The sequence below is a fragment of the Falco punctatus genome (assembly GCF_963210335.1).
Source record: "Falco punctatus genome assembly, chromosome: 9".
NCBI lineage: Eukaryota > Metazoa > Chordata > Aves > Falconiformes > Falconidae > Falco > Falco punctatus.
Window position 1 is genome coordinate 31,684,375 of NC_137589.1, and position 17,656 is coordinate 31,702,030.

A 17,656-nucleotide genomic window follows, 5' to 3' on the forward strand; every position below is an offset into this window, starting at 1 on the left:
GTGCCCACTGAGCTGATGAATAATCCCAGAACTGTTTTTCAAAGCAGAGGGAAAAGGATCTGCCATGATTATACTGCAGGATTTTTATTGCAATATTTTGTTTTTTCTTTATATTCACAGAAACTCTTCCCCTGCCCCATCTCCTCTGTCCCTTCTGACCTGGAATCTGGCAGTGGCACAGCTTTGTGTGGTCAATTCAATATGGATTGCTAGTCAGTGAATCTAACGCTTAAAATTTCTTTTCTGTGGAAAATCTCCATGTCATGACATTGTTTCACTTGGAAGTGCAAATAAACCACTTCCTTCAGACTTCATCTGCATGAGAAATTCTGTGAAATTCTCATTTGACCCTTCTCTTTGGGAAACAGAATACAGACCAAGATTTTCTTGAACAAGTTTGGCATCATCCAAGCTTCTGTCTGCTGTTGGTATATTCTTGGTAGTTTCACTGCTGTTATTTTTTCTCCCTCTGAACACTAGCAGTAGAGCAAAGCCTTATATCTGAGATGATCTGTGGGAATTACACTAATTTGCACCAGCTGAAAATCTAGATCCAAATGGATGATAGATTTTATTCCAAATAAAATATATCTCTTCTTTCTAGAAAAAGTTGCCATTTTCCTTACTCTTTTTCTGTCCGCAGAAGGAAGTACAGCAGCCCTGAATCATCACCCAGTTGCCCTCGGGCTACTGTTCCTAGTTTACAGGTCAGCCAAAAGCAACTGAGTTAAAAGCTCCAAAATGGCTCTTAAAGTCCATATTTATTGTTTAGGAAAAAAAATTAGACAGTGTTTTTTGTTGGCAATTGCTTGCCTTTCCAGTGTCATCTTTCATCTTTTATGTTTCCTTTGTTTCCAATCTCTTGCTCCCTGCATCATCTTGCCAGCCATGAGACAGTATAACTTTCCTTCTTCCACTCTCACTAATTACTGATCTGTGTCTCTTTCAATTAGGTTCTACTTCCTTGTCTCAGTGGCTTTCCATCCAATTTCCATGTAACTAGTGACCTTCTTTAATGCTAATTCCATCTAAACCCTAATAAAAAGACAGTCAGGAGGTTACACAGCCCATTTGTTTTTCTCTGTAGTCATGATTTATGTTTAATTCATGGAGAAATAGCTCATCCCTCACTCCCCATTCATAAAACCTAACCCCACCAGCACAGTCTGCAACTGTTCCATTGCTGCTTGTGTGGTTTTGGCCCTAACAGCTTGGACTGCACATAGGAGCTAGACTAGCGTTACTGCTACTTTCTTCCACAGAGGTGGCTTCAGATCCAGATTTCATAACAGGCCCTCTTTCTTTGCCTGAAATTGTCAGCTTTTTCTTTTATTATCTCAAAAGCTATAAATGTCAACAAGTGATGGAGGAAGGACTGTACCAAGTCCTTCTGTAAGTGTGTGCACTGAGCCAGGATCTCTAGCATAGGGTCACCATTTCCCCTGGTAATGCAGGGCCAAGGTAGCCTGGCTAGTGAGGAGAAAAAGCCAAACCAAACCAAGGCAATTATGGAAGTGAAAGAACCGTGTACAGGGACACAGTCAATTCTCAGCTAGAGCTAACAAGTTTGGGTGAATCTTCACTCTTTCTGCTAGGCTATCCCCCCACCTCTGGTCTGTGTCGCCCAGCACCCTGGATCAGAGGAAATGGCAGCAACCAGTTTGCATTGCCTCCATATATACATGCCATGCTGATGCTGAACTAATCAGTTCTCCTGGAACATGGAGCACCGGGGTAAAAAGTACAATAACCAACAGCAAACCCCAATTCAGATCAGACTAGACTTCTTAGCTCCATCTCATTGCTGGTTGTGTAAGTGCCAGAACAGGTCTTGCAGAAGACCTTTGTTCGCCAAGCTTGCCAGGAGCCACAGGAATGGAAACACAGAGCTTAGATGTATGCAGGCTTTACCTGGCAACCACTCAGGTCCATATCTCTGCAGCATGCCCAAAATTAGATGGCTTCAGAATTCACGGGAGCAAACCAGCCAAATCTGTATAGGTCTCTTCCTTGGCTTTTGCGCTGATGGGGCCACATGATGCTGCATGGACCTACGCTGGGTGACTATGAGTTGTCCCATCCGATACCTATCCAAGCTGTAGGGAAGAACTCTCCAGTCTGTGCTGTGTCAGGACACTGAGGGTGGTATTGATCAAGCTTTACTCATGAAACCACATTGGTGATATTTGCTACAAAGAGAGGTTCACCTTGGGTACCTGGTTAGCTATTAAAATTGCAGCAGTGGCCACATGTGCTTCTTTTTGCTGGGCAACAAAGACAATTAACACCTTCAATTGTGGTGGATTAAACACTCAGTGGTCCTGTAGCTGTGATTACCCAGATCTGGGGCTCTTTCTGGTTTTGGTGGGGGAACTTCATTCCCTCCAGGGGACTAAGAAAAAAAACCAACCCACACTTGTTGTCTGCCAGGAGGTGGTTCTTTGAGCTTGTGCTTATTAGCACTTCACTGGTTTGCCCATTAAATTACTTCTGGCACTAATTGTTAGTGGCACAGATATAAATAAAGAGGATTTTAACTGAAATGAGATGGCAATCTTGCTTGACTTTTTCCTTCCCTAAATTTCTACAACAAAAGTGTAGATTCAGGTCAGCTGAAGCATTTACTGATTTGGGTGATTTTACTACTGGGGCTTTTTGCTTGCTAAGACACTTCCTCTGCAAGCATTTTTCTTTTACAATAAAAGGGGAAGAAATGTAAGGTTGGTTTCAGGCTTTCCTAAAAAGTCTATTTAAGATGACACTGCAATTAGCTTTTCTTTCAGTATTATCAATTGAAGTATATATTTGGCTCTCTTTGTATGTAGTTTTCTGTTGATCCATCCATCCATCTATCTGCTCATGCAGTTCATCTCAAAAGGTGCTGTTTATTAATATATTATATTTTCTTGCCTTTTTTTTTTTTTTAGATATACAAAATGCTTTAAATTTTAATAATCTATTCTGTAGGGTCTGATCTTGCTAAAATCTGACTTCAGAGACCCCCAGGATACCTTGTGAGAAGCAAAATTAGATACCTTTTCATGTCTCACACCTTGTTGATGTCCAGTGAAGGAAAAACGCTTCAGAAAAGAGGGTATATTTGACATTTAGTGTAGTGAAGATGACCTTATCAGCTGCTTCCTTCCTTTGTATCGTCAATCATCTGTATCACTGACAGGCACAGCTGAGGACAGGAGGCATTACTGGAGACTTTGACTGTTATCTCCCATTACAAGCAAAGGAGCTAGGCTGACTAGTGAAGGTAGAAGTCCTCCATCTATATTCAGCCCAGCCCAGCCAAGTACAGACAGCTTCAGTGCATGCTTGCTCCATATAATGCCCTGCCAGTTTACTTCAGAAATGATAGAAGGGGACTAGATTTAGGTATGAGAACACATTTCCATTTCCATGCTTGGGCAGCTCATCTGAAACTGCCGGCAGGGATAGATCCAGATGGATATAGCTTATGCCTTTCCTGCAAGCAATGCAGGAGCTATTACTTGAAAAGGTCTCATACCCTCAGCAGGGACAAGGATTGAATCTACGGACTAGAGGTGGATGAGTTGTTAGCTTGTGACCCTCAATTAATTCTGTTGACCTGTCAGGAATGAGCAGTATTGGATCACATAAAAAACATAACTATCAACAATGCAAGGAATGATAAGGCAAAAGCAATGCAATGTGACAAGAGAACACTGTGTAAATTTAAAAAGCCTTTTAAACAGTTTCTGTACAAGGTTATCCAGTCAGTATATATCACATCTGTAAGTTATTGTGTATTTAAAAAATTAATGAAAGATATAATTACAGCAACGTTACCAATGACCTTTTCTAAAATGACTCTGTCATGAATCTGTAAGCATTTCAGAATTGTTTTCCAGGTTTCTAATAATTTTTTCTGCAAATTAATGGCATCCAGACCTCACAGTAGAAGCCTTGCCTTGTTTCTCCAAAGAAAGGGATTAGGAAACATTTTCCGGTTTCCTAGCAATGGTTTTACTGTGAGTTATGCATAGAACAGTTGAGAAGATGCTGTCTTATTAGCTAAGATTTTATGTGGAGTTTTAACTGCTTACTTTAAGGAACAGAACAAAATCTATCCGATCTAAAGCCTGTAAATTACCATTCCATGACTTAGGTTGGAGAACCTTTGTTAAATTGAGCTTAGTCAGAAAACTGACTCTGTCTAAATGCCATCTGGGCTCTTGTATTTATTGCTTCTCAAGGACTTCCAGATCAGACTGCTTAGATGGAAAAAATCAAAACACACTTTTTATGTTGACTTTCCAGAGTTGGACCTTGAAAACCCAGCTTCCTTCTTTTGTCTTCTATCCTTACAACAAGCAATTAAAAGCTGTCAGTTAGACCACTGTAGAAAAAGTTATTAAGGCAGAATTCATAGTACTTTATGTCCCCGTGTCACCTGTATCATCTTGATAGGTTAGCTGTATTTAGTTAAAAAAAATCATCCTCTCTAATTTAGTGAGCAAAGTAAATGAGGAACAAAGGCACGTGGGCGTCAGATAAGATAAATGAGATGATATCTTCAAAACAGTACGAGGACTCATCAGTTGAGTAGGGAAAACTAAACTCCCACTAATCTCTTTTTTCCATCTCTTTTCTTAGGACTTATTTTGTCCAGCCACACTGGGTACAGAAATCCAGATGTATGTGCTGGAGGTCTTAATGCTAAGCGCTTACTGATACCCGAACACTACCAGACTTAAGGTGTTGCAGCTCTGCTGTCTGCCCAACCATTTTTGTTGGGCCTGAGCACCCCAAAACAGATATGGTTGAGAGAGGTCATGTGCATGCACCTTAGTCACTATGGAAAAATATCCAGTGATGCAGTTCACAAAACTGGTGAAAGCAGGGTTCAGCTGCAGTACCTGATTTTGCTCTGTCAACGTTTGCTCTCTGTGATGGTTTGTTCAGCCCATTTTTAATTCCACAAAAGATGAGGGTTTTCATCACTTCCCAAGGAAAGCTGTTTGAGAGTCCAGTGGAACCACGCAGATAACGTAGCACTCTTTTCCATTCCTTATGTTTGCTTACTCTCATAGAAGATTCAAACGCACAACAGAATCATCTTGGAAAATAGCATAACCTTCATGTTGGCTGGTCAATCAGGAAGTGCTGTAGGTGTCCAGGTTGCATTTATTACTGGTGAGCAGTGCTCACAGGATGCGGTTGCTTGCTAGCTTCTCTGCATACGAGCAGCTCTTATTTCTGAAGGCTGCACTGCAATGGTTGATCAGGATTAAGAAGCTTGTTATTAGCAAGGGGGGAGAAAAGTTACTACTTTAGGAATCAGGTGACCCAGAACCATCTCTGCAGCACAAAGGAAAACATCCCTCTCTGTTCACACTCCTCTAATTACATTTAGTGTAGTATTGTTTCCATCTAAATTATAGCAATTATATACAAAGACCTTCTTTGAAATCATTTAATTAAAGAGTAGCTAATGCTCTGTGCTTTTGGAATGCTAATATATTGCCTTCCACTTAGGAAACTTTGGTTTTTCCATTAATTATCATTATCACGGAAGAATTTAAATGCCAGAGGGTTGGGTTTTTTTGCATTTTTCAGTAGATTTAAAAAGCAAGTAGTTCTGGTGAATTTTGTAAAGCACAAAGGAGCCTTTTGCTCTCTTGCTGGACAGTTAGCTAAAGGTCAATTTGAGGAACAACATTTTCCTTGAGATGGATTGGCTGCTGAAGTGTTGGATTTCTCCAGACCCGTTATCTTCTGGGTTCAGACAACTGTTTGTATTTGATTATGTTCTCCCCACCTCTTGCTATATTTTCTGTGTAATAAACACCCAGATCAGATCCTGAACTGGTATGAATTTACTGAAGTAAAGGAATTCTGCCTGCTGAGTTGCTGCTTTGCAGGAATGACATTTCAGTCATGCATCATATCCAGGACAAACGAGATTCGTGGGAGAGCTGCCCGGCTGTGCAACAATACTGTGACCAGACACGGACTCTGTAGGAGTATGCGCTGAAAGCAGTTGTGGCATAAGAGCTGGTGGGATTTACCCAGTGCCAAGGAAAAGTGGGGAGATTCATACTTGAGTACAGTTTCAGAGACCTTCTGCATCTCCCCTCTGTGCGATTTCTCCCCCCTTCTTCCTCCTCCTTCCCATATTGCTATGGTTTCCATAGGTTGATCTTGGTCCAGGATGTGCCTTCTGTGTTAAGGAACAGGAATTTCAGTTTCTTCTGTTGTTATGCCTGAATGTGGTGGTGTTTCCTATCACTTATACCCCACAATTATGACTATGTTATGAAATGTTCTGAAGAGCCAGCAACAATCTACCTAATCAGTCCATTCCACCACACAAGTCCTGGCTCACCTACTCATTTGTAATCTGTGTATGCATTTGTCACAGGTTCTTCTTGTATTGTATCCTCTCCCCTTCTTGTCAGATTCTTGGAGCTTGCCTCTGTGAGGCAGAACTTGGATATAGAAAGGTGGTCACAGCAAAACCACAGCTCCGGGCTCTCAGATCTCCCCCACCCTTCTTTCTGTCCCTGATACCCATGAGCTGAGACCAGTCTAAATGGGAAAACTTCGCTGATTCCTGGATGATCTCTGTTTCACAAAAACAGCACAATGCAGAGGAATTTTGGCACAGCTACAATCTATAGAAGGAGTAGTTTGGGCAGTAAGGGGAGAGCAAGGCCAACAAGGTTGTGTGATTACAGTGTAAATTAAGAAGAACTACAGTAAAGAATGGCAGCCCGCTGAGGACACAGCAGGATCTGGATTGCAGTCGGTGCCTGGAAACTCAATACAAGTTTTCTTTTATGTTTATTTTCCACTTCATAGGGAAATTTGTAAATCTGTCTCTGCCTCTTTGTTTTTTAGCCTGGAATAATTAAAACAGCAAAAATGCTAATCTCATAAGTGGCTTGGGTAAAAATGCAGGTTAGTGAAAGATCTGGTATAATGAAGAAAACCATTCTTTCTCTGCCCTCTAAATCTTGCAATAAGGGTGATACAATGACATTTCATGAGTGTCAGAAAGGATTTGCATTTCAGTACATACAGAATTTTTAAAGTCTGGAACTTGTATTTTAGATGAGGTTTTAGGTTCTTCTATGTATTTCAGATGGCCAAGAAGTTGGCATGTTATAATGACAAATCAGCTTGATAGTTGTTGGGACTTTTTGTTGTTTATGTGTACTGAGATGTTCCTCCTGCCAATGAGAAGATGTAGTTTTGTTCATGGTTTTTAAAGTCTGGTCACCTATCCTAATCTCCTCCTGTTACACACCTCTTCAGAAATCCAGCTGCAGTTGATTGAAAAGCTGCTCCTTACTGAGAAAATCATAGCTGGCTAAGGGAATAGGAAGAAGTTACTTGATCGAAAACTGAGCACCCTGCAGCACTCATGCAATTTTTCTGGATGGAGTCTCTTGTCTGGGTACCTGGTGTTATTTATCAATTAAACTAGGGTTTTGCTATGAATTTGCTTTCTTTGGTGGGGGTGTGAGCTTCCAGCATGTGGAGTCCCTTAGTACAGCCCTCAACAACCAGCTCTGCTGCTGATGCTCTGGTCCAAGCTTGTGCAGAAGCCTCTGGTGCTATTTAATCTTATATGAACTCTTTCAAACATCCCATTTGGAACAGATCTGTGCCTCAGTTATAACTTACAATCTGGGTCCTTCCACTGTTTTTTGAGTGCTGACTCTTTAGCTCCAACTGCTCCAGTATACTGCCTTACTCAGTACGAGCCTTGTGTTGCCCTGGAGTTGTGTGGGAAAATGTGTCATTGTCATCCTGAAAATCAAATTATTACTTACTCCTTAGCTGGATGAACCATGGAGTGTGATCAGTGACTGATGATGATGAGTGGCCTACTAAAAAGAGTTAAGAAAAAACTTTACTAATAACCTTACAGTGCTGATTGTTTATAATTCCATGTCTACTGGCTGCAGTCAGCATTCACCAGGTGGAAGGGATGATGACGTCTTTGCAGGTCACTTGCCTACAGTCCATTTTCCAAATGTGTTATTTCAGGTGTTTGTTTTACAATTCATTAAGTAGTAAGTTTGTGCAACACAAAAGTTCAGCGGTAAAGAAACAGTCAGCTAAGAAAGGGTTGATTTTGAGACAACCAAATCCATCTGTTCATCGGAATAGCTCCCTCATTATTAGACACATTACTTTCTAGTCTGGTTGTTTATTGTTCTGGAGTGATACCTAGCTGTCTGTGTTAGACTCAGAGCCCATTGTGCTAAGTACTGGAGGCACAGAAGACATTCCAATACAGAGTCAGGAAAAGGCTAAACAATCCTAGAATATTATAGGACAGGAAAATGTTATTCATGACTGAATTACATTTTCTGGCATCAAGCTCGAAGGCTGTGTATTGGTTTCTGCAGCTGACATTCAAGAGAAATTATTTGCTCAATGGAAGCATACATATCTCTGGCTGACTCTGGTTCTTTCTTTTTTTCTTTTTTTCTTTTTTTTTTTTCCTCCCATGCTCAGAGTTTTTGGGCACTTCAGTCTCCGTTCTGAATGGCAGCTGGTCAAGGTGGACTACAAGTCTGTCTTCAGCCGAAGGTGTAACAAAGATGACTACCAAACCTGGCATCTGCATAATCAGGTATTTCCACTGTGTAGGGAGGGATGATGGGCGTTCCTTTTCCCATACTCTATGTTGCCAGTTAGGAATGGACTTGTTCTTTTCAGCAAAGCATATGGAGTTTTTGCATCCATCAAGTCACAGTTCTAACCTGTTGATGTTTTACTTCCCCTGAAACATATGCCTGAATAAGCATGGAGCCAGCCTTTTCTAGGCAAGTTATGGAGATTGTTAACTTCTCTTTGTATAAAAATATTCCACTGCACCAGCTGGATCTTTTTGCCCTCAGTGCTCAGGGCAATGTAAAACCTCACCTTGTGATTGAATTGTAGGAGACATTGAACTCTTTGTAGCTCTGTCAGTGACTCATGAAAAAAAATTTTCTTTCACTTTGCCTATATTTCCCCCCCTCCAAAAAAAAAAAAAAAAAAAAACAAACAAACAAAAAAACCACCAAACATTTATTCATCCTGCAGGTCCTGCAGATGCCTGTAAAACTCTGGGGAGCCCTAGACTGAAAAACACCAGAGAAGACCGAATTATTTCATTGTATTCGAAAATATGCTTTGCTTTTCATACACTCTGGCTTATTTTCATACTGGATATAATTACATCCTGAAGCCACTAGAACTGAAAGAGCTCAATACCCTCTGAATATTACTTATGGGTAACTGGCCACCAGTATGATGTCCCACTCCCTGCAGGGCAACATAACTAGAGCCAGAACTATTGGCACTATGATATTCCTGAATGAAATCCATGAATTAGAAATGAGGATTAATTTGGAAAGGATGTGTTGGATAACTGAAGTCATAGAATTGAATAAATGAAAATAATTTAAATGAAAGAAAAGGAAAGATGTGTGTAACCAGGCAGCCATCTTGGGAATCACTGTTAATGGCAAAAATAAATATTTAAATTAGGTGTTGCCTTTTTTCTTACTTCTATGCAGACAAATTATTTCTGCATCAGACAAAATTCTGTTTATAGCAACTCAACTAAATGTCAAATGTTACTTTTAGATTAGCTACTCCCAGTAGTACTCTTGGAAACCTTTGTGTTCAAAAAGCCCAGTATAACACACTGTGAAAATTATTTGAGCTCTATAACAAAGCCAGGTCTATCAAGGAAAGGGGAGGGGAGCCAGAAGACCTCGGTTCCACACCTAGATTTTGTCCCTGCCCTGGGTTTCAGGCTTGAGCATTTCTTCCTGTAGCAGATTTCATCTGACATATTTCCAGGTAAACCCTGGAAAACCCATTCACATTGTCTTTTTGAGATAGTTTGTATGACTAGACACATTGGTGGGTGCCTTCTGAAATATGGCATAAATGGGTGCAATGGCTTGGGTACCCAGGCATTTTGGCCACATTTTCATTAGCATCCCAACCCAGTGCTGCACTCATGGGTCCTCCCAAGGTGGCTTTTGAGTTTGCAAAGCCACAGAGGCTAGACCCTTAGCTCCCAGCTCTCCCAGCAGGAATTGCTAGCTTTCATTGCCTTTTATGTCTCTTGACAAAATGCTCCACTTAGGGCCCAACTGCCATTACAACTCTCTGTTTTTACTTTCTCCTCTTGTTCCTTGGCTGCTGAAGGGGGAGCCTTGTGTCATGGGAGAGAGGAAGATCTATAAAAAACGCAAGCCTGGAGCCCAGTGTTCCCTAAGTCAGGACTATTCCCAAACTGTGGTGTCCGAACCATGTGTCTGTGGTCAAGAAGACTTTGAGTGGTGAGTATGTGGCTCTGGGGACTTTTGCAGGGCCTGTTCTTGTAGCATTGGCAGTGGCTGAGCTACTGCCTTGACAGAAAACCTTGCAGAGAAATTAGGTCTCCTGCCAGCATGGTGGCTGTGATCGTATCATATAGCATAGATATGATCCCCATACCTATTGTGTGAGGGAGGTGTCCCCTTCACCTGCAGGAGAGATTTGTTAATCTCCATGAGAACTTCAAGGCTGAAATTCAAAAGCAGAAAACTGCAAGTACTGATTAACATTTTTTGTCCATCATTCTAGAAGAGTGACAGCCAGGACTCCTGTCTGGTCCAAAGCATGTCCCTCACAGGAGAAACAGAGAATTTGTCTGCCCTCACTTCCAAGGTCATTGATACCTGGGGAGCAACCTAGCAAAACATGCACATTTTTATCATTATTCCTTTGAATTCCTGGGGACCATTTGTTGATTTTTAAGCATGTTTTATTGAGAAATTTCTGAAAGGGCTTCTGTGACTTGATTGTACAGCTCACCCTTGTCAGATGTAGCTACTTGTTTTGCATAAATATTGGTGTTCCTAACTTAATAGGGCAATAATTTCCAAACTGCTTTAAGGTCACTTTGAAAGCAGCTTAAAAATAAAACAGGGAAAAAATCAACCACTGCTTGGTATTGCTTGTCAATGGGGATAGAATATGGGAGAATGCATAACAGTCAGAATTTCTGCACAAGGAATTCCTACAGAGAACCTGAGTGATAGACAATATTTCAAAGATTTAAGACTGTCAATAGCTGTGATGTTTGAGGTTAAATGATGAGAATGTCATTTAAATGGAGTTCAAAATACCCTGAAAGCATATCAGTTGAGAAAGCATTTTCATTTTTATAGCAGGTTATCAGGATCAGTGTCTGATTTGGTATTGGTGTGATTCATGAAAACTTCACTTACCTTCGAATCCTTCCTGAAGAGATGTGAGGCATGAGATCTGCAACTTATTTGGGCTTAGGCCAGCTGAGACTCACAGTTCTTTTTAGAACATGAACACGCTGAAATGCAGCAAAAATGAATAAAAAGCATAGACCAAAGTGTTTTCTTGAATATTGGAATAGTTTGGCTCTAAGAAAGGTTCAGGGATATAGAACAGAGATTTTAATCTTATCTGGACGGGTGTTTAATTTTATTCCTAATGCCAAAATTACATCTGAGGCTCCTTAGCTTGACTCAGGAGATCTTTTCCCTTTGTTGTCATCAGGGGAACTTGCAGGATGAACAAACTATCTTGCCCTGCAGTATCTGCCCTTGGCATTGACATATGCTTCTGAGCTGAACCAAGCACCAATCTCCAAAGCACCGATCTCCAGAGATGATGCTTATGAATTTGCCTTTTTTTTTTTTTTTAGGGTTTTTTTTTTTTTTTTTTTTTTTTTAGTTTTGTGCCTCACCAGCTTTCTATTTCACACTGAAGCTTGTCTTTTCTAAGCTCTAAGTGGAAATCTGTGGTAGCTAAATTGGCCTTAAGTGCTGTTCTGCCTTGAAAAGGGTCTGTATCAGAATGCACTTTTTCAATCCATTGATGTGTTCCTTGCATGTGTTCAGTATCATTTTTGCTTAGATTTCCCAGTAATGTGAGAGAATATTGCTGTTAACCTTGTCAGTCCTGCAGGGGAAATGCAGTTAGAGGATGGCAAGCTGGCTTTTGTTTCAGGCTCCGTGCTGCCAAAAGAATTGTTAACTGTTTTCAAATGCAAAATTATTTTAGTTGATGATGAAAAATCAGAAGAAGCAGATTCAGTTTAAGGGTGAGTTTTGATGCTAGTCTGCAGGGCTGACTGGAAGAAGAGGCAGGGCAATCAGTTTGAAGAAAATACTTATGGTGCTGCAAATGGGGCACCGGGTTTATCTTAAAAGTGATTTTCGGAGTGGAAGGGTGGACTCATCTGCTCTGGCTTGTGACTTCTAAAGGATGAGTTATTTAGTCAGTGGCAAGATACAGGTTATTCTGTGATTCACCTGACTTCTTTTGGATGTCAGTATGAGAAGGGGAGGTGCTGAGGGAGTGCCTTTTCCCTCCACTGACTAGAAGGTGGCTCTAGTCAGGGAGCTCATGGAGATACATCCCCACTGTAGGTATCTATGGTTGGAAGGACAGCTCCTATTTTTAAACTTGATGCTTTTGAAAAGGAAAGCTGTCCACTCAGCCTTTTCTGGCTGGGTTCACAATTACCAGTTGTTCTTGGAACCGACTGGCCTGTCTCTTGTGTGTGAACTGAACAGGTCCTGTGGAGTGTCAGGGAAAGGAGAAGGGTACTGTGCAATTACACCCACCAGCAGGTCCCAACAGACAGGCCCTCTGCTTCCCCCGTAAGTAGGTTTGCAGGCTGGTTCTGGTCCCAGAGCAGACCATGCTACTAGGTGTGACGATGCCTGCCTTCAAGAGCTGTGCAGATAGGACAAATGACTGCGGGAGCCCTACAGCACAAGCTGTGATAGCTGTACTCCCTCCCATTTGATCACAGCGCCCTTGCCCCTGTCTGCCTCCTGTTGCAGTGCTATCTGTTTCCTGCTGTTAGATATAAGGCTGATCTAAATGTCAGGGGCATAAATCATGGCCCAGGGCCCCAGTTCAACAAATCCTCATGAGTCAAGATCAGAGGTGACTCCTGCCAACCCTTGCAGTCATTTCCAAAAGCAAACCCTGGCCCTTTTCTGACATAGAATGGCAGAAGGAACTCAGAAGTGTTATTAAAGTGCTCACTGATCTTTCTTTTCCCTCCTCCTGCTTCTTTATTTACTCTGTCAAGATAGCTTTCCTGAGAAAGACAGCACAGCAGCTGGACTTGATTATTTCCTTAACTTATGCAAACCCTGGGGCTTATGAGAAGGAAGGTGGGCAGCATGCGAGGTTTTAATATACATTTACCAGAAGTTAATGAACAAGCACAGAACCTTGAGGGCATACAGCAATGTTGTCTTTAATTTTATTAAATATTTATGCAGCTCTTTTCTTCTTTGGGGCAAAGTACAGCTCCTCCTGAATATTTTTAATTACAAAGTCACTGCCAGGCATTTTTGACTGTGCAGGTCGGACCCACTGAGAATGATTAAATTGAATGTTGAGAGAAAAAGCATTAGGGAATCTCTGAACCTTTTAAAGCAGATTGCAGAATTTTTGCCCTCCAAAAAAAAGGAACAGTAGCACCTTGGGTCACTGGGGACATTGCACATTTTGTCTCACCAAAGCTCTTCCTGGAGACTTTCTGATGGCAATTCATACTCTGAATAGAGGAAAGATAAAACTCAGTGTCCTAAAGGGCACAGAGAGCTTTCAAGGCAGTGGCTTCTGTAGTGTCTGTGTTTCCACAGAGGCTTAGTTTGTTGGCATTTGTTAACCTGCCTCAAGCAAAAATCCAGAATCCCTTTTGATTTGCCCCTTGAATCCAGCCTGTCAATAAAGCCTATGCACAGAAACCTGGTCCAGAACCTATTAAATCTTATGGAAAGCTTTGGCTTAATCCTATTGCTTCATCATTGTGTTGGCATGCAAAGGCAGCTGTAAAAAGAAGCCTTGGATGTGGTTGTATACACTTCCACTCTTTGGTGGTCCAAGGAAGCATCAATACCCTGGATTACCTTCCCCATGTGACGCAATACTATGTAATCCTTAGACTACCAAACTAGCTGTGTTTTAGTTTAGTGTTCGAAAAAACATCGGTTATATTTCTCTTTCAGTCCAGTCATAGCTCAATCAAAGAGCAAGGAGGCCCTTGACATAGGTATATTGGAGGCCATTAACGTAGGTATATTTACATACATAAATATACATACCTTGTCTAGCTGTTCAGGAAGAGATCCTAGTGTTTTATATTCCCAGCTGCTTTGTTGGGAAACAAAGGCATTAGATCTGATATGTTCTGAAAGTGAAGACTTCAAAAAGCAAGCAAATCCAAAGAACCCAAGCAGTGAAATTATTAGAGAATAATAGGAAAAGAAATTAACAATAGAATTTTCTTTCTGAATCTCTGCCCATGTTTTGTTACCAAATGAAACACAAATCCTCTAGTGCTCTGCAAGGCTGGTAATTCTGTGTTGTCAGGTATCACATACCTTCTGTGAACTGTGTTCCTGCCTCTCAAACTGATCAGGCACTTTGTCTCTGGATGAGCCCAATCCATGATGTCGTGCCATCCAGCAGAGAGCCACCAACACACACATGCTTTGGGGAACAGATGTCACCTAAAACTCTGAGCTAAATCTAGTGAATGTGTACAGTGGTGGACTCATGACTTGTCTCCGTAGCGACTATGGGTATGAGAGGCACAGCAACAACAAGTGTGTCCCAGCCTTCTGGTTCAGCCCGTCCTCCCTGTCCAAGGATTGCAGCATTGGTCAGAGCTACTTGAACAGCACTGGGTAAGTGAATCTTACAATCTCTCTGGTGTTGGTGACCTTGCAGTAGACACGAGAACCTGGAAGGTTCTTTTTTCTCTGCTCCCATCTGGCTCTTTTCCAGTCTTATTCATGAGGTAATGTTTGCAGCAGCATCTGTATGGAACATTGCCTCATTCCTCAGAGACAGGGAGAAGCACATTAACATAAGTGACATGTAGATATTTTATTGCTATCAAGTGATGTATGATCCCTGGAGCCTAGACTTGGAGCTCCCCTTTGCTGCAAAATTAAAACACGAATCAAGAGGTCTATCTGAGAGACAGCTGAACATTTAGCAGGACAAGTTTGAAGTGTTTCACATTGTTTTTCATTGAACCTCTTCCTATCTTATAGCTCCTATTTCTCATAGCTTCTGGGAAGGCTCAGATGAGCAATTTTTAGCCTTTCCCCCCCACCCCCCTCCTGCCATTTTCACTTGTATATACAATACCTAGTGATTTCAGACAAGCTATATGTGCTGCTTTCTCTTGGTTTTACCTAGAACAGATGGCAAGTGTTGGTTTATTGTAGTATCGCTTTGTCAACGCTCGTCTATCATGCAGGGGATACTCTGAAACTGGTTGCACTGGTTTGTGTAAAATTGCAATGTTCCTTCATAGAAAGTACAGGCCCTGAAGACTTTACAGGGCTGCTTCTGAGTCATGGGTCCAGCATGCTCAATTGTAATGACAGCTTTGTTCATGGCTGGTTGATGTGGGTGGCTGAACAAATTGAGGCTGCCTGGAGTCTGGAGTCACTTAACTTCAGAGTCCCCCTGTCAGCTGAAAGATTGCTATAAATATGGGATGTAATTACAGGATTCCTGGCCAGTATGAGTACTTATAGCTTCGTGACACGAGCAAGAAGAAAATAGTTGGAGTCTGTGTTTTCTTAATCAGTCCTGTATTTTTACTGTGAAATTGCTAGAAAGGGTTAATGCCCTTAACAACACTGGAAATAGCCAAGTGTCTTTCTAGTTAGCTAACCTCTTCCAAGAAGATCCAAGAGAAAAACCCATTCCTTGAGTAATTTTAAAATTGGACTGGACAAAGCTCTTGGCAGAACTTTCCCAGTACCTTCTAGCAGAGTAGAGGGAGGCAAAATGAAATAAAAAGCATAATTAAAAAGCTGGGATGCAGAGTGCAATCCTGCAGGCATGGGGAGTTGGAGTTCTCTGCCTTTTAGCAGCGCAGAGTAAATCACCTCCACAATGTGTGCATGTTCTCAGTGATGCTGCTGAGAATCTCTGAAGAAGGTTGGATTGTGATTTTTTTGGCTTTCTTTGATTTAATAAAGTGTTAGGTTTCTTTGATTCTTCCTTTAAGTTAGGGAGTCATGCAGGCAGTTAGCCTTTGAGAAAACACATGCATTGATATGGAGAAATAAAACAAAAGCAAAACAAAGAAACTTTTCCACCCACCACCTGGGCCCAATCTCCTTTTGTCACTGTTCCCCAGGTACCGAAGGATTGTGTCTAACAACTGCACAGATGGCTTGCAAGAGCAATACATGGCCAAGATGGAGAAATGCCCTGGAAAAGCACCTCGGGGACTGCATATCCTCACTGCTGATGGAAAGTTGGTCACAGAGCAAGGACACAACGCCACTTTCATCATCCTTATGGAAGAGGTGTGTTAGTGGTCTCAGCAAACCTTTTACTGTGTGGCAGGACTGGCATTCTTTTTCTTCACCTGTCAGGCTGCTGAGAAGAAAATAGTGATCAGGTGGAGTCATGAAATGATGAACACTCCTGAGATTGAGGAGAACTAATGAAAGAGCTATATGTGAAACAGAAAAACAAATAACATTGAGTCAAGCCAAAGGAGTATTTGGCTGGTTATCTTGTTTATCAGTGATGATGAAGCCAATGCTGAAGATAGATCTGGTAAAAAATGTATTTTGCCACCAGCTTCTTGCTGCCTCCAGTGAAGTGTAGTTTATGGAGTCTGTGAGGCAGAAATGGTGTCTGTACACTTCTGTTTCTAGGATGAAAATCTTTAGCTGAAGCTTTGCTGGGAAACATTAAGAACAGTGGGTAACATTTTCAGACTCATGGGGAGCAATGAGGGACATTGTTTTGCAGTAGGAATTGAGCGTCTCCAAACCACCTCTGAGTTCCCCAGCCCATATCTATTTTATTTGTTTATTGGTACAATTGCCTCTGTAGCCAACAGCAGCATAAGTGATACCAGGCCACGCTGGTGCCTGAACCATCAAAAATACTGAGGCACTTCTGGTGATTTCTCTGAGTCAAATACACCCCTGTTTGGCAAACATGTATGGTGCAGCCTGCGTCACCAAGGCTTGTGGCTCAGCAGAGGGTTGGATAGCTAAGGCAGGCACTTGGTATGTATTTGGGCTGACAGGAGCATTTTTCAAATAATCTTATGATTCTTCTGGTCTGTGATTTGGTTTGGTGTTTAGGGATATATGTGACTGCACAACAAAAAGTGCTGCTGTTTTCTCTGCTGGCTTGACTGCCTGTGTAAGGTGTCATTGAAGGTCCAACAGTGATTTTTCCATAATGGATTGTGTTACATCTGTTTTCTGGTTAAACAGAAGGGTCACCTCACAGCCTCACTTCTAACATCTTTGGGTGTCTCAGGAGGGGTAGCCAGGGATTGAGGTGGTGTTGGAGAACCACAAATACCTTTTGTCATCTACTATATCCTGTGTACTTCATTCTGGGACAGTACCTGGAGACAGCTGGGAGCCAGACGGGTGATGGTCACAAACATAAGAGTAATGACACCATGACAGACTAGATGCCTGTCTGCTAAGGATCCTGCTCTGACAACAGGCAGCATTAGGTCATTGGGGAGATTATATTAGAAACAGTGCAAGCCTAGTGTCCCTTCACCTTCCAGACCCAGGAGTAACCTCCATTAACAACTGAGACCTTCAAGAATACGAGA

The 17,656-nt window shown here is 41.7% G+C and overlaps 1 protein-coding gene across 6 annotated transcripts in view; it reads left to right on the top strand.

Annotated features, from left to right (window-relative positions):
- The window catches only part of SORCS3 (sortilin related VPS10 domain containing receptor 3), a 312,444-nt gene that overhangs the window by 266,436 nt on the left and 28,352 nt on the right, over positions 1-17,656 (top strand). For all 6 annotated transcript variants that reach the window (XR_013930611.1, XM_080403456.1, XM_080403458.1 and 3 more), the window contains 4 exons: positions 8,503-8,620; positions 10,195-10,328; positions 14,610-14,723; positions 16,199-16,370. Coding sequence is in view for 5 of the 6 variants with exons in the window: in XM_080403456.1 (XP_080259582.1) it covers positions 8,503-8,620; positions 10,195-10,328; positions 14,610-14,723; positions 16,199-16,370 (538 nt within the window). In the remaining variant the exon portion in view is untranslated. The remainder of the gene's footprint in view (positions 1-8,502; positions 8,621-10,194; positions 10,329-14,609; positions 14,724-16,198; positions 16,371-17,656) is intronic.